At 35.2% G+C, this 24,042-nt stretch overlaps 3 protein-coding genes and 2 long non-coding RNA genes across 9 annotated transcripts; 3 read left to right on the plus strand and 2 right to left on the minus strand.

Annotated features, from left to right (window-relative positions):
* Positions 1-1,641: 1,641 nt before the first annotated feature.
* PDCD-5 (programmed cell death 5) lies at positions 1,642-4,596 on the plus strand. The gene is made up of 3 exons (XM_073986260.1): positions 1,642-1,816; positions 3,973-4,096; positions 4,153-4,596. Exons 1-3 carry the CDS (start codon positions 1,757-1,759, stop codon positions 4,374-4,376), a joined length of 408 nt encoding a protein of 135 aa, XP_073842361.1. The 5' UTR covers positions 1,642-1,756; the 3' UTR covers positions 4,377-4,596.
* Positions 4,536-6,793, minus strand: Tmx3 (Thioredoxin-related transmembrane protein 3). The gene is made up of 3 exons (XM_073986259.1): positions 6,457-6,793; positions 5,514-6,397; positions 4,536-5,448 (listed from the first exon to the last, which is right to left on the minus strand). Exons 1-3 carry the CDS (start codon positions 6,494-6,496, stop codon positions 5,059-5,061), a joined length of 1,314 nt encoding a protein of 437 aa, XP_073842360.1. The 5' UTR covers positions 6,497-6,793; the 3' UTR covers positions 4,536-5,058.
* Positions 6,794-10,080: 3,287 nt separating this feature from the next.
* LOC141403594 (uncharacterized) lies at positions 10,081-17,028 on the plus strand. 5 transcript variants are annotated; one of them, XR_012412857.1, is made up of 6 exons: positions 10,081-11,946; positions 12,007-12,379; positions 12,432-12,604; positions 12,774-12,951; positions 13,454-13,570; positions 16,596-17,028. It is a non-coding gene; the product is annotated as an uncharacterized lncRNA (long non-coding RNA). The 5 variants fall into 5 exon arrangements; XR_012412855.1 differs by having other exon boundaries at positions 10,082-11,946; positions 16,611-17,028; XR_012412858.1 differs by having other exon boundaries at positions 10,085-11,946; positions 12,007-12,061; positions 16,611-17,028.
* LOC141403596 (uncharacterized) lies at positions 16,034-17,389 on the minus strand. The gene is made up of 2 exons (XR_012412859.1): positions 16,955-17,389; positions 16,034-16,874 (listed from the first exon to the last, which is right to left on the minus strand). It is a non-coding gene; the product is annotated as an uncharacterized lncRNA (long non-coding RNA).
* Positions 17,390-18,316: 927 nt separating this feature from the next.
* Positions 18,317-23,269, plus strand: LOC141403591 (ATPase family gene 2 protein homolog B). The gene is made up of 3 exons (XM_073986258.1): positions 18,317-21,326; positions 21,398-22,225; positions 22,350-23,269. The coding sequence occupies exons 1-3, from the start codon at positions 20,390-20,392 to the stop codon at positions 22,862-22,864; spliced, it is 2,280 nt and encodes a 759-aa protein (XP_073842359.1). The 5' UTR covers positions 18,317-20,389; the 3' UTR covers positions 22,865-23,269.
* Positions 23,270-24,042: the final 773 nt, after the last annotated feature.

A 24,042-nucleotide genomic window follows, 5' to 3' on the forward strand; every position in this document is an offset into this window, starting at 1 on the left:
ATTTCTGACAATCTTTGATGAAGTTGGAAGATGGTGCTTATCGGTCCAATCCTTCCGGTAACTCCCCAACAAAAGTCATAAATTTTTGTTAAGGGCAGTTCAAAATTGTTTGAGGATCCTTTGCAATTTTTTCGAAGCTACTCATTGTACTTGTTTTTATAGCGATATTATTTTCTTCGTGGGTATGCTTCAGATTTACGTAGTCCTTACCGCGGTGCAATTTTAAGCGCCATATTATTGTTTATTTTGTTAGTCTCAGATTCGGCGACAAGAAGGATGTGTCTTGATACTTCCGCTGACAGTATCGATACTTTTCTTGACATTGTTGGCCTTTTATAAAGCAATAGACCGGTATGTGGGAAGCTATGCGCCGCCAGCGTGGTGACAAATGAAAGTGCTACGCAGTGGAAGAATAGTAAAACCTGCCAGAAATTTTTCTGGTGCATCAGCAGTACAGGATGTTGTTGTAGTACCTTCTTGGTTGCTACCGCGTGAGGATCCCTGCCACGATCTAGTGGACAGCCTACAAGTACCCGGGCACGTCAGGAGAGATATTCATGAGGTCCAAAGGTATAAGCGAGAACACCTAGATCAATGAATAGCATTCACACTGATGCACTCGCACAGACAGTACAGAGATACAGTGAGAATGCCTTACTTTGGGATCACCCCTCGTCCATCGCAGCAGAAGAACTTTAGCTGCCAAGAAACACGAGTGGTTTTAGGTCAGTAAAGATCTGGACGATGCAGCTGCCTCAATTTGTATTGGGCCCGAATTGATGCCACGATACCCATCACATTCAGCCGTCTAGAACCCCCTCACCTGTCCCATGATTCTTTACGGTGGCAACCAGGTTGCAGAATTTTTGAGTCTGGATACAGATGAACCGGAACCATATAACTGAAATAATACCCGAACATTTTTAAAAAATATTTGTTTTTCTGCACAATTTTTCATTTATTTTCTTCAATCATTTTATAGATTTTGAAAATTGAATATTATGTATATGAAACAAACATAAACAAAAACAAGTTTGAAGTTTGTCACCACTGACAATTTTGAAAGAAAGCGGGCATACGTGTAGGGTTGATTTTCTATGGTTTTTTCGAACCTGTTCTACCTTCCTTATTCTACCATGCTATCGATATTGAATTTTTAAATAATAATCGATATTATCGATAGTGCCACCGATTTTTTGCCAGCTCTACTCTAGTATACCCCGCTTAAACCTCATCATGGTACAATAATAGGCCGTTTACATATAACCGGGTTAACCCAGTGGGTCTGGGTTTGAAATGTCATTTCCATTGTGTATACTTCAAATAAATCCTCATGAAGGAGGTTAACCCTGCAAAAAACTATAATATAAACGCCGTATAAGAAAGGTAGATGCATCGGCGAATTGCTACAACAAAGCAACTTTTTTTGTAATGTAAACTGTCAAAATTTTCGCCAAATGGTCTCTTGTTGTCTCTTTTTATCGCTTGTGTTTGTCTATAAAGTGTAGACATGCTATCTCTTACTTACCGAATCATATGGTTTTTTGTTTTGATTTTTCATGGCGAATTCATAGTTTTTTGACGTTTTAGATTCGATCAGCTGGGCTGAGGCATCTACCTTTCTAATTGTACCATGAACCTCATCGATTAGATTATCGAATATTTTGACATCTCTAGACAATCTTGACATTTATAAATATTATAAAGAAGCGAGCAGAAATAATTTTACAGAATTAAAAAAAAAAAAAAAACAGAAATGGCTGATGATTTAGAGCACATCAGAGCACAGCGTATGGCTCAGCTCCAATCCCAATATGTAAGTAAATGGTAAAAGGCAATAAATTGGTCTGTTCCAGTACTGCTATTGGCATAATGATTTAACCGGCAGAAAGCAACAAAATTATTAGAAGGGACACACCACACATGTTTTGAAAAATAAAAACTATGGATTAGGCAGACCAAATCCAATACCATATATGGTAAATATTTGTGAGATATGTGCAAATTTTGATCTGTGGCACATAATTTCTTCAGTACGAGAAAATATGAGTCATTATTTTGCCCACAGTGCATGTGTGTGTTTTTTTGTCCCCGTAAAACATTCGGAATTAGTTTGTGAAAAAGGACATTCTTAACATCGAACTCGTCGTAACAATGATTGAATTCAATATTGGGCATAAGTTGAATATACGTACTGGATTCGGATCCCAATATTGCAGAATGGGTTGATTCCACTGCGTTGCAGTTCGTGTCCCATATAGGTACGGTGAGCAATATTTTTGGATGAAAAAAGAGTACATATACGAGGTCTACGTCATAAGTTTCTGCTCCAAGCAACAATACAAGTTGCCAGGCATCATTTCACATTTCATTAAGAAGTTTGACACTTTTTAGCATAACCGCATTCAGTACGGTTCCTTGCGACCTGTAAAATCAATTTGCCAAAAAATTGGAATTTACTTGTAAACATTTTCTTCCGATCATTTTTCACAACTATAGACGCGAATTATCATGGCAATGGTATATCTATGAAATTAAATCTTTGTATGGCGACGCAGCATCATCCTATAGCACTGTGAAAAACTTGTTTAATGAACTCAAAGTCGATCAAAAACTGCAGTTGTTCCAGAAAACATTGAAGCCGTGCATGAACTGATAATGCAAGATCGCCATGATAGAGTCATCCTTGGACAATTCTTCTACCAGCTTACATTCTATTTTGCATGAATACCTGGTCGCAAAAAAGATTTGTTTTCGTTGGATTCCGTGTCGGTCGGTGCAAAAAAAATCGAAAAAATATGATCGCGGTTCTTCAAGAGAATTTTAGTATTGTTCTGTTCCAGAATCTGCAAGAAGCTACTATTTTTTACTACGATAACATTTTTTCCTTTATTTTATCGAAGAAAATAGTAAAAAATAGTAGATTCTTGCAGTTCTGGAACAGACCAATATTATCGCAGGCGACGAATCATGGATCTATGCGTATAAGCCAGAAACATGCTGTTGAAACGTTTTGGAGGTGTTTCAATGATTGTAGAAAAAGTGCTTCAAAAATTTATACAAAACATGCTAGACAATTCTTTAGAAAACAATAAAACTATGACAATAAATGTTAGACTTTTCATTATTATGCTTTGTTTACATTTACGAAATCCACTCGATTTCAACTGTCAATTCCTTTGCGTATACGTCAAATGAAAACTCACCTGAAATCAATTGGATTTCATTTGACGTTTGAGCTATGGAATTGACAGTTGAAATCGATTGGATTTCGTAAATGTAAACATAGCATTAGGCCAGAAATATACAGTAGTCCTCGAACACACTGATAAAAAGTTACTGAGCAAAAAGTAGGACGGGAATATGTAATACTTTAACAAAATATTCAACAAATTTTAATGCTTCTATCATGGACGTAGCCAGGAATTCTTTTTGGGCGTTCTAGGAGGGATGGGCAAGTGCTTGTTTTTTCCTAATATTTATAATTTTTAATATACAAATGTAGGATCTAGAGGGGGCAGCTGCCCCTGCCTAGCTGTTCCTGGCTACGCCCATGGCTTTTATTATTAAAAACTTCCCTTCCAACATTTTAGAACCATTTCCTCCTGCGTCTAGTATAGACTTGAAAATAATGTTAATTACGAAAAATATAAAAGGAATTGCCAGTACGATCAATTTTTTAACTTACATTTCCCTTGCGTGTCTCTCTTACAAACAGGGACATGCCTTGCATACTACTTATATGTCATTTATCACTTGGTCGTTCCAATGAAGGATTTGCCTTCATCTTTCGTCAGAACATACATATAAACATTGCAAATTAAATCTTTAACTATGTACGTATTTCGATAAAAAAAATTAAGTTTTCGACTTATGGTGTCAGGTCACACTTAGAAGTTTAACCGATATGTATGTACGTAAAGCTTCCCAAAAATACCTATTAACAATTTAAATTATTTCTTCCACAAATAGGGCGGATCAGGTGGTGGAAATGCTGGCGATAAACAAAAGGCCCAAGAGGAACAAATGCGACAACAGGAAGAAATGAAACATGCAATACTTTCTCAGGTATTGGATCAACAAGCAAGAGCTAGACGTATGTACATTTAATAGTCAAACTACTGAAAAATTACTATTATTCCTGATTTTTAGTGAACACTTTAAAAATTAGTAAACCCGAAAAAGCAGCGGTCTTTGAAAATATGGTCTTGCGAATGGCCCAAACGGGCCAATTGAGAGGTAAATTGGATGATGCACAATTTGTAAGCATTTTGGAAAGTGTAAACGCTCAAATGCCTCAAAGTAAGAGCACAGTCAAGTATGACAGGCGCCGTGCTGCCATCGATTCGGACGATGATGACGACTATGGTTGCTGATTATTTGCGCTTTGTGGCCCAATGGGTTTTTATATATCTTTACCTATCAAAATAACAGAGTCTGTTTGTTTTATTCTTTTATTTTACCTTTTTTCATTAAGAAAAGCTCATGTTGCAACTCATTTAGTTTTATAATATATTCGCAAAACCCTTTCTTAATTTAGTAATACAATATAATATTTTTTTATTTTGAAATAAAAAAAGACTCATTAAAACATAAGAGATTACACTTGTAAAAATAGTAAATTAAAATACAAATTGGACTAGAAAGTGGGATACATAAAAGCACAGTCACATCTAAAATAACCTGAATTTCCTATACTAGTATATGTAAAATACGTTTATCTATTGATTCACATCAAAGCTGCTAGTCCTTTTAGCAAATTTTCCAACTGCTCAAATGATTTTTTTAATCATTCCTTCCGAGACACATGTTTCTTTTTCATCGAAACGAAATTCAAAATTCATTTGAAACGCAATTCGTTTCTTGAAGAAATTGAAAGAAAATACGTTCTTTGTTTTCAGGTTAAAACGGCATCAAGAAACAAAATAAAAGAACCTAAGGTCTCACAGTGAAGTATGACTGTAGTTTAACCTACTGACGGTGAAGTATGCCACCAACGTTTGGGTACTTTACAGCTTCGATTATGAAAATATCTATAACTAAAATAAAGCGGTTAGTTTACTCTTTCTTTTCGTGATCCTCTTCTTCTTCCTCCTCGGTGACCAGACAATCTCCACAGAATATAGAATACAAAATCAACGACAAAAATCCTAATGGAAGACCAAATATAACGGATGTTAATACAGGATTACCGCGCCACATTTCAAAAAGTGCCTTTTTGCCCTCAAATAAGGCTCTATTTAATCGAACAAAATAGGTATCACCTCCTAATGCTGTTGCACTTTCGTTATGGATACTCTCAAGGAATATATGCAAAGCCTGTGGTGTCATTTGCATTGGATCGTCATCAGGTAAATAATGCTCCTGGGTTGTGGAATTTATAACTATTATGTGAGGTGTAGGCATTTCGTCCATTATAATCGAATGAGCAATACTGGGGTCTCCAATCTGAAAAGTAATGACAAACAACAGTTTAATGGTATTTCTATGCAAATGTCTGTTGCCATACTTACCCAGCCAAATTGGAACTTGTCGTGATAACGATCACGATGTTTTCTGATAACATTCTCTACCATATCACGAAATTCCAATTCGTGAGTTGCAATCTGGTTGAGTTTATCCTCTTCTACAACAGCAACAACGAGATATTTCTTGGTCTTTAGCAATTGATTGATGTTGAATCTTGTTATTTTGGGAAAGGCCACAAATCTTTCTACATTAACGAACTGATGAATTGTCTCGTTAACCAAATCGGCGTCCATTTCATGTGCTTTGTGAGCATGTGGATAAAAATGATGTTGTTCTTCTTTGTAAACTATTACCGCTGGTAGATGGTCAAAATCAAAATGTTGCGCAGCAACATCAGCCGTAGTGGCGTAGAAAAATCCATGCTCCTGATAATTTTCAGCTGCCACATAAAATGTGTCCCACACAACACCCTCTTGCTGGCCCACAAACATGAAAAATATAGTATGGGAACTTTTAAGCATATCGACGCTCTCTGTCCGCGTAACCAATTGAACCGGTGGGCCACTCATCCTAAGAGCATAATCGACTAACTCATCTTTGGAACGATCGCCAGTATAGGTGTATTCCATATTGCCTTTAACAAATATTATAGTGGGATATGAACGTACCTTAAACTCCTTTGCAGCTGCTGGATATTTTGTGCAATCCAAACGACCGACTCTTATATTGGTGGCGTGTAAGGCTTGAGCCACTAGAGCAAATATAGGTTCTGTTCTCTTACAGTAACCGCACCACGGTGCATAGAACATCACCAACCATTGTCCTTCATGACGTACGTCAATGAAGCGATCTGTTAGCTCGAAAACTTTGGAATTTGACGCAGCCTCAACCTTCACGAATACATAAGGAATTGTGCACACAAGTAGAACTATAAAATGTTGTTAAAGGTATATATTTACGCACAAAATTTAATTGCAGCATACTCACCTTTTATAAGAAAAGAGGGGAGTGATTTTTTCGATTCCATATTTAATAAATGACAATACACAACTGACCACAAATTGTATTGTTTATTCCAGTATTGTATCTTATTTGTATGGGGCTTAATTACATTAAAGAAGTGCACATCATGTTCTACTAGGAGTTTGTGTAAACTTTCAAATATATTAATTAAATTAGTAATGTATTAGCGCAATATTTAATACTTTATAAATAAATCTTTTATGAATGAAAATTAATTTGTTCTGGAGGGTAGTGAAATTATAAATTTTACATTTTAAGGGTTAATAATGAATGATGCCATATCGGTACGAATTAATACACTGTTTACACATCCAACGTTTGAGTAAAGTTATGTGTCATTCCTGGTAGAAGAATAAAGACAAATTCAAAATTGGCAGCACTTTGTCTTTTATTCATCTACCAGAAATGACACAAAACTTTACTCAAACGTTGGATATGTTTAGGGCATTACCGAGGCGTGTAAACTTTGAAAACGTGTGGTAACATTGGTGATTTTCATTCTGATTTCGCAAAATCATTGTCACATAGAAGTGTTTATATCTTTTAGCTCATTGGCAACGATCTGGTAAAATTCTTGGTGTAAGTTAAGGCCTGGGTACATAAGCTGCCTCGCCTGCTTGCCTTGCTTGCTTCTGATAAAGGAATAAATAAGAAAAGGGCATCCTTGTTCGAAATTGGCTCGGCCTTCTTTATATTTTTATTTTTATTATGTCAGAAATGAAGCAGGAAAGCAAGGCAAGCAAACGAGGCAGCTTATGTACCCAGGCCTTAAGGCCTGCGTACATAAGCTGCCTTGCCTGCTTACCTTGCTTACTCCTGATAAAAGAATAAAAAAGAAAAGGGCAACCCAGTTCGAAATGTCCTCGGCCTTCTTTATTCTTTTATTTTTATTATGTCAAAAATGAAGCAGGAAAGCAAGGCAATCAGGCAGAGCAGCTTATGTACGCAGGCCTTTAGGGTAGTTTACACTATATGTCAAGGCAAATATAGAAGGTAGCCGATTCGGCGAATTGCTACAACAAAGCAACTTTTGCCGTAACATAATACGTCAAAATTTGTAAAGAGAATCAATTCGCCTTGGCGCTTAACTTTGCAGCGATTTAGCTTCGGCCAATCAGAACAAGATGTTTGTTTACATTTCACAATTACAACAATTTTATTTGACATTTCATATTCAATCAGCTTCCTTCTTTAATGTGCCTTGCTATATGTAAATGTCATATGACATGAAATTTTCCATCGTTAAATATTCACTAATATGTGGAATATTAGAGATTTTCCTTACGTCATTTATTCTGTGCGTCCACCCCAACAAAAAAATAATAAAATTACGTCTCCACATTGCCTCCGTGGGTAGATATGGAATGTTTTTATTTCGTGTCATATGACATTGATAGATAGTGTAAACTACCTCTAAGTATCCCATACACTGTGGGCAGGCACCATGGCCCAATTACAGGTCCTCCAGCAAGCGAATTCAAAGAAAACCAAATATTTTAAATGTCAAAATTCATGAACAGAAGCGAAAACAATTTTTGAGGCGAATTTCTTTTCAGTCAATTCAGGTAGATACATACAAAACAATTTCCGAGAAAAAGTTGAAACATCTACCTGTTTCTGTTCAAATAACAAATATGAATTTTGGCAGCTCAAATCGAATTCATCGGATGTTGCTGTGGGACCTGTATGTAATTGGGCCATGGCATGCAAGACAGCATTTGTAATAGTATTGGTAAATTTTGAAGTTTTTGTCAACCCAGCAAACCAAAATCGGAAAAAACATCAGAGTTCGGACCGAATTCGGTCCGAAAGTCGGATGAAACGTCCGAGTTCGGATCCGAATTCGGTCCGAACTCTGACCGAAAGTCATATGGCGTGGTTGACGTGTTCTCTGACCGAAATTCGGATGAAAATCGGATGTTTTAGCCGACTTTCGGACCGAACTCTGATGAACTATCGTATAAATTTCTGATTTATTTACCGACTTTCGGACAGCTATCGGTCCGAATTCGGAAGTAAAATCTTATGAAATTCGAAAGTGTTTCAGTTAAGAAATATCCAAATCCTATAAAAGTTTATCTACTATAAACATATTAAAGGTTTTAATATCATCTTATGCTGTGTTAAATGCGGAAAACAAACTGTGGAGAACAACAAATTCGTCAACACGATCTGTGGAAATACATGTCTTCACATGCAAAAAATGTTCATACACACAAAAGTGTTAAGAAACTTAACTTTGGCCATATACAAATATAAAACATAGTGTTGAAGTTTGACGAAGAAATTTTTACTTTCATTAACTTCACAAAAATAAAGAAATATGTATGCAACCGATCACTATGAATAACATTTAAACACTATCATGCATCAACACGCATAACAAAAATAAACCAAATTTGTTCTCCGATACAGAAATTAAAACCCGAGCACTAAATTTTTCTTCGTACTGCATCAATGTCGGCACATCAACAATTACACATTTACAATGTGCAAGCGAAACATGTACAATTCTTTTCTCTCTGCTTATTTACACTTAATTTTGCCAAAGCAGCACAAGAGAAAATAGAAAAATTTCCTTCAGAGAGGGAGAGAGAGGACAGGAAAAAGTTCGTCAGACTAGTCGGACAGAGTTCGGACCGAAGTCGGTCAGACGCCTCGGAAAAAACTTCCGACTTTGAGCAGACGCGTCGGACGTACGACATTGTGTTTGCTGGGAATGTGTGAATATTTTAAGCAGCATTGAAATCAAAATATTTTTGATTTTGTAAATGAACCCATTCGTCGAAGGTCACACTAGAGTGGTTTCATTGAAACTTTTAGGGATTCTTAAATCGAGATCCTCACTACAGCAACTTCATGATTTTACTCTAGTATGGAAATCGACCTAGGAACCCTGGATTTCATGAAATTGTTTCAATGAAACCATCTAGTGTGACCACGGACTTTCAAACCGTTGAATTTTGTTTATTTTCCAAGGAAACAACAAACAATTTTTGAAAACAACAAATATTAAGTGTGTCTGCGTACTCGATAATCTATATATAAAAATGGTGTAAAAAATGTATAGTAATTCATAAAATGAGAACGGCTAGGCCGATTTCTGTAAAATTTTTTGTCAGTTATTCGCATTTTCGAGGAGAAGGTCTTTGCGGAAGAAAATTTTGGAAAATCCCTCTGGAAAAGTCGGAAAATTGGAAAAATCGAAAATTGAGTTTTTGTATGAAATTTTATTCCTTAATAGCGAGACGAAGTTCGCCGGGTCCGCTAGTTTGTAATAATTATTACAAATTGTTACTGAATGTTGTTTTTTTACACAAATGTTCAGTAAAAGAGAATGAATTGAGAGACTTGTTTTGAAAATTTTATTACTGAGAACTTATAATTTTTACTGAAGGAATTTTGTTCAGTAACATTTTGTAGCTTTAGGCAGTTGTCAAAAGTTTAAAATATTCAAATATCATAATCGTAAATATTAATCAAATTGAACATTTTTACTGAATGTTGTATTTTTACCATGGTTTAATAAGAAAGGTTAGCCAAAGCTTTATGTCAATTTAAATTTTTTCATTCGATGTTACGTGCCACCTGCAGTGGCGCTACGGGGAGGTACCAACTAGCTCAGGGGGCCATCTTCAGGGCGGTCCCAACCCATTCCACCGTAGCCCTAGGGGACGAACAATTATAAATAAAGACTACACAACATAAAAAAATAAAACGATCACAAACACGAGATACACCCTAAACAAGGGAGCTTGGTAGTTCTGCCCCCACACTTCGCCCGCCCTTCCTTGACCCTTAGCTCCAAATATCAAGATTTTTATAAGGGCCCCGCATTCCACACCGCACTCACCTAAGGCTACTATCGCCTGCTTCCCTCTCTTGGAAACTTATCACATCACGTAATTTTTGCACATTAAACAAGACAAGAATTTATTAAAATTTTCATTGTCGCCTTAAGTCTAACAAGCATACATAATCATAAACAAAAAACATAAAATCTTAGAACACTAACGCCTGAAAGGTTCTGCATAAAATGAGTCATTACTCAGATTACCCTTAATTATCTAAAACAACTGCCAAATTTTGGCTAACTAATTTTACTCTATAACCTACCTAAGAGAGCTCTTTTAGGGGGGGTCTCAGGACACTTAAATTTGTCCATACAATAAAACTTCACAGCAAAGATACTTCTAAATAATTTGGGGTAACCCTACACTCTACAATTAATGTCAGAGCCGTTAATGTCCCTTACAATGGGGTATTCTCCATTAAACACTAAAAATTATTGTTTTTGAACTTTAGGATATTTCTTTGTAAACCAATTTCGCTCTAAATTTTCATATCATCAAAAAAAAAAAAACGTCTATTTGTAAAAGTTAATTTTCATTCGATTTAAATTTTTTTGCATCCTTTTAAATTTAGTTAATATTTCTTTTGTCTAATTTGTTTCGTTATATATATTCAGTTCTTTTTTTTTTAGGTGCTGATGCGCAAGCCGAGCTGTAACAAATTTTGGTTGGTTTTTACCTGGACTCCCAAAAAAAATATTTTTTTTTTTCGCCTGTGGATGTTGGCTTTCTCCAGGGGATGCCCAATAACGTTTACCGGCGGTGTTTGGTCCAAACCCCGAATTCTGAAGACTTCCTTTGATCTTTTTCTTTTGGATGGAAAGAAATGCACCGGCCCCTCCATTAAGATTGCGGAGCAGGCCAGTATCGGTCTCACTTTGATGTTTGGCGTTATCTTAAGGAAGATAGATAAACAAGACATACGACTCTATAAGCGCACTGCATCAGACCACGGCACAACAACTTTCAACTTACATTTTGCGTTTAACGCCCACAGCATTAATGTTAAGATGAAACAAATCGTAACACAATAAAGAAAACTAATTTTATGTTTTGGTTGTTTTTGTGTTGTTTTAATGGGGATCTTAATTTATTATTATAACCAGCTGCGCAACACTTGGGAATGAGAGCGCATTTTTTTGGTTACGCTCCTTTTATACGCCGGGAAAAGCCTAAAATTTTCCCGCTTTTCGTGCATTTTTCATTATTCGACATTTATTTATTTTTATTTTATGCACCCTCGACCTAAGATAGACTATTGGTACCCCCAGAGTTGCATCCTGCCATATGTGCATTATTAAGGATAACCTAAGGCAATACAACCTTGTGTCTGGCATCACCTTTCACAGCCTCTTCTATCCGTTACCATTTCCGTTTTCATTTTTTTGGTTGCCGGCTGCTGAGCCTCTGGTCCGCAAAAAAAAAATAAAAAAAAATACCACGCAACAAAACTTCACTGTTCCCAAGGAACACGATGGGAACGGTGATGTGCGTGTGAGTGATGTAATTGTATGAGGACGAGCAAAGTGCTTCCTGGATGACCACGCGGCCTTTCTTTTGCTGAAATCCGGTAAATCGCCTTTAGAATACGTAATGTAAAAAGGTAAGCTTTCAACAGCTTGTGAAACCAGGCTCCTAATAATCTACTTTCATTTCTACTCAGGGATTCATTGCCAGAAAAGTCTCAATGCATGTGCTTGGCGTGCCATTTTACACATGTAAGTATGTGTGTGGATTGCCCCGAAAAGTTTTCGATTCATGCCGCATGTCATAGGCATGTGCTTGGCGCCGCTTTTACTCCTATGAATGCCGTTTCATTCACACAACCTCACACTGTATCAGGCCATTCATCTATTTCCTATTCATTCAACCTAGCCAAAGCCAGTCAAATTTATAGTATGACGGCGTCTCCTTATTTTGTGTGGGCATGTTTCTTTTTTTTTTTTTTTGTTTTGGTATTTTGTACACGAATCTGCCATTTACCCACTCTGCTTGTTGACACCAATACACACATTCGCATAAAATATTGTAACAAGGTAACATTTTGGTATATTTGATATCAATCAATATTTCATACTTCTATTTTAGGTTGCCAAAATTCGATTAAGATTTGTTTTGCGGAGATTAATGAAAAAGGGCACACTATCGCATCACTCTAATGGACATGAATTCCATTCTTCATTCACCCAGATTCCGATACTTGGGAAGTCTTATGTGCTGTGCGAATTTAGATTGAACCATTGGGGATTTTTAATCAAAAGGTGAGGTGAGATGGTCTTGACTGTTATTGCGTGCCACACATCAATACAAAGAGGGTTGGAACAGACATTGTGATCCAAATATTTTGATCACGAACGATTTATAATGATGTGTAGCACCCCCGCAATGACATACGATTGTATCTCCTTACTAACTCTTTTTTTTTTATAGGTAGATGACTACTTTGTTTCTGAGGATGGACATTCTTGGACGTACATATGATAGATAAGCTGCCCATCCAAACGACGTGGTGTGTGAGGCAAATTTTTTTCATTTATGTGGCATATAAAGGTAGAAATTGCGGTATCAATCGATTTGGATAGGGTGACAAGACAAGCTGATGTGAAAGGTCAGTAAGGTTTATGGTTTATTTGTGCATCTGTTTGTGAGTGATTGAAGTGTGTTATTTATGTCTCTAGTAGTACATTGTGTTTTTCCAAAACAACATTCGAGAACAAAGTGAGCATTTACTGCAACAATGATGCAAGACGGGCTGTAATTTTTTTAAACCTGTGTGTTCTACCCTCATTGTTAAGGACTCGAGGCATATTTTTTTTTTATTTTTTTGTGAACGTGCGTACAATGAGGACATTTTGCGCTTTCTCGGTATGGTGCATTCAACACGGTGGCAGATATTAATGTGGATATTTACATATGTAACCATTTCACGGCTCAACATAACCAGTGATTTAGAATGAAAAACTCTCTACTGATATTTTTATAACTTGGAATAGGCTTTTTGAAAGAATTGTTGTGAAGCATATCCCTGCAAAAATGTTTTAATTTGTTTTTCCCTGAATAAGAAAAATCTTGATATTTCATGGACTAACATTTATTTTGTTTCTTTGCAGGGATTTTAATTTATGGTCGTGTATTTATTTTCCGAGCGGGGTTATTGAAAAAATCATCGACATTATTCAACCGTTTCCATAGCCTCAACCAGATGGATGGATTATCATGATGCTCAGGTGAGTCCATCCTTTCTTATTTTATTGTAAGGACCGATCATGGACTGTGTCAATGAATAGTGTTGGTAATCTATTAAATCTTTTACGGTCAAGCAAACTCAAGCCAATGTGTTTGAGAGAACTTTATGATGTGGGAATATATAATATCTGTTGGCCGACTGTTTAAGTAATCTTTCCGTGTAGGAAAATGTATGAAGGACACAAACAAATATAACAATGATCGTGTTTTCTCTTTGGCATGTTGACTATTGGTGCTACAGATACAATAATCCTAACAAATTACGTGGAGTACTTGCAACCAAACCGGCTATCGTTCATTTGCGTTTTTATATTATAATCATTACACGAGTGATTCTTTTTCTAAATGTTGGCTGATGCCAAAATCGTGTTTTAAATAATTGAATTATCTAATATAGAGGCGTTTTGTTAAGAAAAGAAAAAAAAAAACCAATAGTTCGCGTAAGGGTTTGTGATTTTTGCTTTTCGTTAAGGGGAAAAATATTATTATGATTTTAATTTTTTACTTTGGTAGATAAATTTACAGGCGGTCCCATTTTGATCTTAAAGACATTGCCTTTATTGTTAAACAACATTTCTGCAACTATTCTTCTCCGGAAATAAGTGAATTTCTATAGCTGTATATGTTGTTCCAACTACCCTCGATAATAATTTTATGGGCTAACTGTACCATTTCTATCCCTATTTTACATAATTATGTCCACAGCCTTCCTGACATCAGAAGATGATCGTTTTATTTTTAATATTGTTGTTGTGGGAGTATTTTATACTGACTTTAGCCCAACGTGGGGAACTCCCACACCCTGAGTAGTCTCTTTAGCCGGGCATTAGGAATCCTTATTGTATATATATTTTTTTTTTTGAACAGAAAATATCTCTGGAGAAAAATATCAAAGACATGAAATAAAATACATATTTACATGCAACATATGATTTTTTGATTTTTGTGGCAGATCTATTTGGATAGGCAAAATAAAAAAACAACATTTTTGGTGGGGCGGAGAATAAGTATGGAAAAACTAATATGAAAACTTTAAGCAAAGAAAAAATAAATATGAAATTGACTAAAAACAATTACAAAGATCCGCATACGGTGAAGATTGTGAAAATATAAATGGTTTAAAACACTATAAACTATTCTTACTCTCGACACATATAGATCGGTATATTATTAGTAATTTATTAAAGAGCAATAAAAACCATTCATTAAAAAAAACTATTACATATTGAACGTAAAGACCTACAAGACATAAAAGGTTTTAGTTTAGGTTTTATTTGGTTAGTTTTATTTATTTATTTTTTTTTTTTTTTTGCATACGAGAGGTTCTTGGGACTCTTTTCAATAGCCTGTGAAGTGAATGCTGTGGAAATTTTTTATTTATTTAATTACTTTTCTTTTTGATTGAGTGTCCTAAAAATGGTTGTTTTGGTGTACCTGTAGACTTGACTTAACTGACTTCTAGAACAAAATGCAATATTACGAGATCGCACCACGGCAGTTTTCGGACAATTGTTAGAAAAAAGATCTCGTGAAAGAGTACTTTAGGACAATGCACGCCTACGAAAATTAGATCATAGTGGCCATTGCCCATTCCCCTATGCAAACTCTAAATATTGGTTTTACTCTAAACGTGAACACCATAAAACATTATAAGGGCAGTACCACGGCAATTTTTTCGAACACATTTCAAAAAAAAGATCTCGTGGACGAGTACTTTTTGTGCAAAGCAATCAGCGAATTCTTCTTCGCCGAAGTCATTGCACACTTTCCCCTGCACTCACCCTACGTCTATTGTATCTAACAAACATGAAAAAAAAAAAAAACAAAAAGGACAGGTCATACACACAATACATTCGTTGTTACACTAGACTAACAAGATTATTGCAACTGACCCTAGTATATGGAACGGGAATCCTTATTTTCTAAAATCTAATCTAATTATTGCACAATTATCACTAGCTTTAGGACTAAAGTTGTGGTTGCAAACATAGAAAGTTTTAAATAGAAAATGCGATTGCCGTTTTCTTCTATGGTAACCCTATGGTCTATGGAATTGTGCTTTGGGTGGTATTGCACAGTTACTATATTTAATGCTTTCGTTTGGGCGCCATATTGTTACGTGCCACCTGCAGTGGCGCTACGGGGAGGTACCAACTAGCTCAGGGGGCCATCTTCAGGGCGGTCCCAACCCATTCCACCGTAGCCCTAGGGGACGAACAATTATAAATAAAGACTACACAACATAAAAAAATAAAACGATCACAAACACGAGATACACCCTAAACAAGGGAGCTTGGTAGTTCTGCCCCCACACTTCGCCCGCCCTTCCTTGACCCTTAGCTCCAAATATCAAGATTTTTATAAGGGCCCCGCATTCCACACCGCACTCACCTAAGGCTACTATCGCCTGCTTCCCTCTCTTGGAAACTTATCACATCACGTAATTTTTGCACATTAAACAAGACAAGAATTTATTAAAATTTTCATTGTCGCCTTAAGTCTAACAAGCATACATAATCATAAACAAAAAACATAAAATCTTAGAACACTAACGCCTGAAAGGTTCTGCATAAAATGAGTCATTACTCAGATTACCCTTAATTATCTAAAACAACTGCCAAATTTTGGCTAACTAATTTTACTCTATAACCTACCTAAGAGAGCTCTTTTAGGGGGGTCTCAGGACACTTAAATTTGTCCATACAATAAAACTTCACAGCAAAGATACTTCTAAATAATTTGGGGTAACCCTACACTCTACAATTAATGTCAGAGCCGTTAATGTCCCTTACAATGGGGTATTCTCCATTAAACACTAAAAATTATTGTTTTTGAACTTTAGGATATTTCTTTGTAAACCAATTTCGCTCTAAATTTTCATATCATCAAAAAAAAAAAAAACGTCTATTTGTAAAAGTTAATTTTCATTCGATTTAAATTTTTTTGCATCCTTTTAAATTTAGTTAATATTTCTTTTGTCTAATTTGTTTCGTTATATATATTCAGTTCTTTTTTTTTTAGGTGCTGATGCGCAAGCCGAGCTGTAACAAATTTTGGTTGGTTTTTACCTGGACTCCCAAAAAAAATATTTTTTTTTTTTCGCCTGTGGATGTTGGCTTTCTCCAGGGGATGCCCAATAACGTTTACCGGCGGTGTTTGGTCCAAACCCCGAATTCTGAAGACTTCCTTTGATCTTTTTCTTTTGGATGGAAAGAAATGCACCGGCCCCTCCATTAAGATTGCGGAGCAGGCCAGTATCGGTCTCACTTTGATGTTTGGCGTTATCTTAAGGAAGATAGATAAACAAGACATACGACTCTATAAGCGCACTGCATCAGACCACGGCACAACAACTTTCAACTTACATTTTGCGTTTAACGCCCACAGCATTAATGTTAAGATGAAACAAATCGTAACACAATAAAGAAAACTAATTTTATGTTTTGGTTGTTTTTGTGTTGTTTTAATGGGGATCTTAATTTATTATTATAACCAGCTGCGCAACACTTGGGAATGAGAGCGCATTTTTTTGGTTACGCTCCTTTTATACGCCGGGAAAAGCCTAAAATTTTCCCGCTTTTCGTGCATTTTTCATTATTCGACATTTATTTATTTTTATTTTATGCACCCTCGACCTAAGATAGACTATTGGTACCCCCAGAGTTGCATCCTGCCATATGTGCATTATTAAGGATAACCTAAGGCAATACAACCTTGTGTCTGGCATCACCTTTCACAGCCTCTTCTATCCGTTACCATTTCCGTTTTCATTTTTTTGGTTGCCGGCTGCTGAGCCTCTGGTCCGCAAAAAAAAAATAAAAAAAATACCACGCAACATCGAGTATGCCTAAAACTTCAAAACAATATAAACAAACTGTGTATGTGTGTGTGGTGTTTGAATAATATGCCAAACAATTTAAAAAACAATCGAATTCAATGATTTTTAAAATTGTTTTTAGACCATTTGTATGGAAGAAATTGGTGAGATTTGCATTGAAACAATCAGTTTATCATATTCACAACTCGATTATGTGGAGAAAACTTAACTCTTCATTCATTTTTCGCGTTTTTTATAAAATGCTCAAAAATGGATTGTAAACAAACCAACTTGTTGCTTTCATTTTGAAGTTTTAGGATTTCAAGAAAACAAGGGTTCTATAGATTTTTCTCATTTAACTCTACCTCTTTACTTATACCATGATTTTTACTTTTTTAATTTTTTCCTTTGAAAGAGTATAAAATGCTTTACTCTCTAAAAAGAAGTTACTGAGTAATTTACTGAGAAAGTACAAGGACAAACCTAATATTTGTGAGGAAATTAAAAAAATTGGAAACCTCAGCCCAAAATCGAGTTTTGGTGGAAAATTCATCATTTTTGGAATATGGATTAATGTCAAATTTACATTAGCAACTTTTTCGTCATTTCGAGCTGTTTCGTCATTTATTTGCTAAAACAGGCAACATTTTGCGTCATTTACCATACAAAAATAAATGACGATAGCTGCGTCATTTATTCTAAACAACGCACGAAAACACCATACTATTATAAGCAGCCCTGTTTTTTTGTCATAAACTACCAAAAAATGCAACTGTTTTATGATGTCTTTGTTTGTGTGTGTTGTAGAAAAACAAAAATACTCAAACGATGACAAAAGTGAAAGTAAATGTTTAATGGGCCGGTTCCGTACAGCGAGGCGAGTCGTGTCGCCTTGCCAGTTGCAATTTTTCCATTACGTATGGCAAAAGTCGCACGACGACGTAAAATTTTGTCGCCGTAATGTTCATTTTCCGGCGACAACAAATTAGCTGTCGCCGTTCATTTTTTACTAACGAATAAAAATAAAATAAAATAAAATAAAAAAAAAAATAAAAATAACTTGTTATCGACGATTATTTTCTATCGCCGTACGTAGTGCATTTTTTAAATTTTGTCGCAGAGACGATAGACGACGCGACATGACTCGCCTCGCTGTACGGAATCGGCCCATAAAAAACTTGCAAAAATTATGTTTTTTTGTTTTTAGAATTAATTTAAGTTATTTGATACACATTTGTGTTGTGAAATTCCTATTACTCTGAATTAATATATTGTGTGCGTGTGTTTGTGCTATTGTATAAGTGTGTATGTGCGATTGTGTGCGTAAGCAAATGACGCAAAAAAACAGATGTAAATACACTTCATTTGATTCTAGGATTTCGTAAAACGAAATCATTTAATGTGCATATGTAAATTGGACTTAAAGGAATGCCACACACTAGGTCTGTACGATAACCCAAAAATTTGTACAAATGTTTAATGAATGCTGTTCGATATTAAAATTGTTCAGTAAAATAGAGCGAGTTTGGAGAGATTTTTGGAGAGTTCTGTGACTGAGAACTTACAAATTTTTGCTGTTCCCAGCAAATTTGTCCCGTAAAAATTTGCAAGTGCGGCCAGCTGACTTTTAATCAGCTGTTCGATGTAAACAAATTAAAATCGTTACGTTTTTGATCAAAAAAATTTCTCAATATATAATATTTTAGAATATAAAGCATTGTACATAGGATTAAAGCTTTAAATAAATGAAATGCAATTTTAAAATTAATGTTTTGTGCCATTTGATGTAAAATATCAAAAGCAACAAAAGAATTGTTCATACATTTTCGGAAACAGCTGACTTTCTTGCAAGTTCTTACAAAATGTTGTTCGATAACTTTCTGCAATTTTTCTTGCTTGAGAGAGTAAAATTCATTGAGAGAGGTTGCTGGAACTTGCTGAGTAATGGGGTTTCTACACGGTATGTTTTTTACATATTTGTGCATACCAACTGTCACTTTTTACAAATCTGAATTTTGTACACATGGTGTGAACCATACAGAAATTTTAATGCATCAAAGTGTTATGTGCATACATATGTATATTTTTCGAATAGAACGCGCTCTATTCTCGTCTGTACAAGCAAAGGTAAAAATCTGTTTTGTTTGTACGCGATATAAATAAAGAAAACAACAGAAAACGAATGAAAAATAAAATTTTGTCTTGCAGAAGGAATTACATATGGGCGAAAAAAGTGACAGTTGCTATTCATGAATATGTAAAAAACATACCGTGTAGAAACCCCATAATTATTGCTGGGAAAGTTATCGTACACACCTACTATTCAATCACACACGTACACAACGGTTCATCGGTAGCTGTCCTGCATGCCCATAGTGTATGGCCGGCAAATAAATACAAAATTTCTTGCTTATTTTCGACTGAAAGCACATCCAACGTTTGATTAAAGTTTTGTGCCATTTCTGGTAAAGAATAAAGAAAAATTCAAACCTGGCTGCACTGTGTCTTTTATTCTTCTACAAGAAATAACGTAAACGATGGATGTGTTTTCAGCTAAATTGAACTAGATGAACTCAAAGAACTAGATGTGGGAACATAAAAAGTTTCAATATAGTTCATTTCTCGGAATCGTTCTTTTTAAATACAAAGACATAAATACAACAAGATAAGACATTATTTTGCTATCATTCTTCAGTGAATGGATTTTGAATTTAACATAATGTTATGTTACGATATGGTGATATAACATTTTTATCTTTTAAACATTTTTACGTATTTAATCGAATTTACCGATCCAATTGACATGGAATTATTCTTGAATAGATCCTTAAAATCACAAATTTCGTTTCTGATACCATTACATGAAATGTTCCTCCTTGGTTGCGATTTTGAATTAATTGCTACATGTTAAGGATAATGTTTCTATACATAGTTTCGTAAACATTTTTTTGTTGCATGCATTTTGTCTGGTCTTTATCACTTTATGTCTTTGTTAAATAGTTCTAGCATGATGTTGCCTATCAACCTACCAATATTGCCACTAAAATGTCTTCAGAATAATGTGTTTCAGAAGTGTTTATTGCCGAGAAATGTTCTTAATGAGATTGGAGCAAGTCCTGGAGATTGGGCAAAATGTTGGTTTCATTTGGTGGAGAATGAAAACTTAAATTTTGGGCTTTGTCAACTTTTTCCTCGAGATGGAGATGCAGACTCAGTCTGTTATTTGGATGTGACGGTTTGCAAGTTTATGCCGCCAAGGAATGATGAACAACAACAAATGCTGGACCACATAGAATTGATGCAACGAAATAATGAAATCCCACTGGAGGAGGTTGAAATTTCGTTTTCGTTGAGTGCTGATGGCATTATGAGTTTGTCATCGATTCCACGTACTTCTTTGAGAGACATAGCACTGATTTTGTTGCAACCATATCACTTCTGTACATCCTGCATGGTTATAAGCCCCGAATTACAAAGAATCGGTATTGATTATATCTCCATACAAATAAACAGCAATAACAATTCAAGTAGATTTGTTCTAACGGACAACACTAAAGTTATATTTGGGAATATTTCCAATATTTCCCTAACCAATTACTATGAATGTCGGAACTTGACCTGTTTCGGTGGTGTGTCTGCATTTAAGAAAGCCCGTAAAGAACTTGATGATTTGATGGAGACTGCTACAATACATAGAGGTTCAAAAAGTTCACATATAATGAATCTAAACATTTTGCTTGTGGGAGCTGTTGGTTGTGGAAAGACGTCTTTAGTTGAAGATTTTTTCTTTCAAAACATGTGTAATGTTTTTAGACTGAAAACTTCAAATTTAATAAAACAATATCCGGGAGAGGCTGAAACGGAGCTGAGGAATTTCTTCAAAAACGTTAAATATTTTAATGATAATTTTCCATCAAAAGGTAAACATCTATTGTAAGAAATATTTTTTAACAATTTAAAAATCTCTTAATAATTTGCTATTTACCAACAGGAGTGAATGTAATTCTTATGGAAGATGTACATTTACTATGCCAACAACCCAAAGTTAAAGCCAACAACTCTGAAACATCAACCAATGCAATGCGCATTCTCACACAGTTTCTATCACTTTTGGATGAACTGAATAGAACAAAAAGAGGGATTTTATGTGTGGGCACAACGCATAACACGGAAGTCTTGGACGAATCGGTGAAACGGCCGGGAAGGTTTGACAAAGAAATTACCATCTCTGCATTGTCGTTGGAGGATCGACATACGATATTGGAAGAACTTTTTAAAGAGAGTCTACCTAATAATATTTTCCCCACGCATGTAATTGATTTGGTGTCTAAACAAACCCAAGGCTATGTTCTTGCCGATTTAGCTTTATTTAGTCGTAACGTTACACATGCTATACTGACTAAACCAACAGAGTCCCATGAGGAGATTATGACTGAGTGTTTGAAAAAATCCAAGCCCGCATCTGTACGAGAAACAGATGTTACAGTTTGTAAGACATATGAACGATTTTCCAAGATTGGAGGAATGGATCAATTGAAGAAAATATTGGAGGTTACTGTGTTAGCTGGACTAAAACAAGAAAAGTCGTTTCGTCGTTTCGGCTTGTCATTGCCAAAAGGCGTACTTTTGTACGGGCCGCCAGGATGTGCCAAAACTACTATAGCAAAATGTTTAGCCACCGAGGCGAATATGACATTCATAGCAACTTCAGGAGCAGAGGTATACTCTCCCTATGTCGGTTGTGCGGAAAAATTTATAGCAAAAATTTTCAACACTGCCCGAAAAAATGCTCCTTGTTTGATATTCTTGGATGAAATTGGTAATGTTTAATATATTTTATGTTTATAAACTATTAACATATATATATATATATATATATATATATATATATATATATATATATATATATATATATATATATATGTTTATTTTATACTTCATAGATTCTTTGATTGGACGAAGATCAGTAAACGGCTCTTCGGGAGATGTGCAAATACGTATTTTATCTACCATACTAACAGAAATGGATGGCATTATGGGATCAAACGCACTAGATGGAGTTAATGCAAATAATCACATACTTGTGGTGGCGGCAACAAATCGACCAGATATGGTAGATGATGCCTTAATGCGTCCGGGTCGTTTTGACAAATTAATACATGTACCTGCTCCCGATTACAATTCGAGACGTGCAATATTGGCTCTTTATAAAGAGAAAATGCCATTTGCCACAGATGTGGACATTGATCAAATTGCTGAATTAACCCAAAATTTCTCGGGTGCGGATATTTGTAATCTCTGCAATGAAGCAGCCATAAATGCTTTTCAAAGGGATTTTAATGCGAACGAAATAAAGCATGAAGATTTCGTTCACATATTGAAAACATCTTTAAAATCATCACTCACCCAAAGTCAAATTGATTGGTATTATGATTTTGAACGGAGGTTTCACAGATAGTATTTATTTTGTTGTAAAACGAGAAGTATTCGTGTAAAATTAAAAAAGGAACAAATTGAATACTCTACCAGCTGACGGAAAAAATTTGAATTTTTTTTTTAAATTGTAAGTTATTCCTAAGTAGCCGGCCTTCGGCCGGGGATTTAAGACTTTCTCCTATATACAGGAGCCAAATTAAGGCACGAAAACAACATTTTTTTTTAATTTAAAATTTTTTCTTACTTTAACAAGGGAATTTTCGGAACTTAAGAGACCCATATCTCGGGAAGTATGGACTTCCCCCCGGAAAAGTTTATATATTTGTGATCAGGACAACAAGATCTACCTGTGGTAATTTTTCCAGATTTTTCCGCCAGGTGGTGCCTAAAAAAATAAATACAAAAAAATTATTGTTTGTTTGGTGAATTGTGCCTTTTGGATTAATATACAGCCCTATTCTGAACGCATGGGAGTTGGGAATTTTTTCCCATTCCCACATTTTCGTATTCTGAATAAAATTTTGTGGGAGTTTTTTCCCCATTTCCCATCTCCCCTCATTCTGAATGAAGTTCGAATTGGGAATTTGTTCCCATGGGAAAAAAGTATACATTCTCTATCTTGAATTGTGGGAGAATTTTGTGTCTTTTTGTGGGAAAAATCTCCCCAGCAAACAGTGTGGGAGTTTGAAAAAAAAAAAATTAAGAAATTTCATATTTTTATGAAATTTCATATTTTAAGACATCTACACGACAAAATTATTGCAAATATTTATAATGTACTGTAAAATATGTCATTAGTAGACTTCGGATTTTGCATATTCATATATGATACAAAAACCTGCAAGAATCTAACATGTTTTACACCGATAAAAAATGTTCCTTTATGTTATCGAACAAAACAAAAAAAGTAGTAAAAATTAGTAGATTTTTGCAATTGTGGAACAGACCATATGTATTGAAATACGAGAAAAAAGTCATGTTTGATTCTATTAACGCAGCACAGCAAGTAAAAACAAATCAATTTCAAAAGAATTTTTGGCAATAATTATTAAAATATATTGGAAAATAACCAAAATATATACAATCTTTATAACTTTTATTCATTTAAGTAATATAACCTTCGGGTTTTTTAAATCAGACGACTAACGTTCTATTGAAAACGTGTTAGTCTACTCAACGACACGACAGCGATCACACAAA

Source organism: Musca autumnalis, unplaced genomic scaffold (genome assembly GCF_047663935.1).
Source record: "Musca autumnalis isolate F117 unplaced genomic scaffold, ASM4766393v1 scaffold_4, whole genome shotgun sequence".
Lineage (NCBI taxonomy): Eukaryota > Metazoa > Arthropoda > Insecta > Diptera > Muscidae > Musca > Musca autumnalis.

Bases quoted from the DNA above. Each gene is read 5' to 3' on its own strand.
- PDCD-5 (XM_073986260.1), top strand. From the start codon at position 1,757: ATGGCTGATGATTTAGAGCACATCAGAGCACAGCGTATGGCTCAGCTC. The intron at 1,817-3,972 runs GTAAGTAAATGG...TTCCACAAATAG, and splicing joins CTCAGCTCCAATCCCAATAT to GGCGGATCAGGTGGTGGAAA. The intron at 4,097-4,152 runs GTATGTACATTT...CCTGATTTTTAG, and splicing joins TCAACAAGCAAGAGCTAGAC to TGAACACTTTAAAAATTAGT.
- Tmx3 (XM_073986259.1), bottom strand. From the start codon at position 6,496: ATGGAATCGAAAAAATCACTCCCCTCTTTTCTTATAAAAG. The intron at 6,398-6,456 runs GTGAGTATGCTG...AACATTTTATAG, and splicing joins CCCCTCTTTTCTTATAAAAG to TTCTACTTGTGTGCACAATT. The intron at 5,449-5,513 runs GTAAGTATGGCA...ATTACTTTTCAG, and splicing joins ACAAGTTCCAATTTGGCTGG to ATTGGAGACCCCAGTATTGC.
- LOC141403591 (XM_073986258.1), top strand. From the start codon at position 20,390: ATGTCTTTGTTAAATAGTTCTAGCATGATGTTGCCTATCAACCTACCA. The intron at 21,327-21,397 runs GTAAACATCTAT...ATTTACCAACAG, and splicing joins TGATAATTTTCCATCAAAAG to GAGTGAATGTAATTCTTATG. The intron at 22,226-22,349 runs GTAATGTTTAAT...TATACTTCATAG, and splicing joins GATATTCTTGGATGAAATTG to ATTCTTTGATTGGACGAAGA.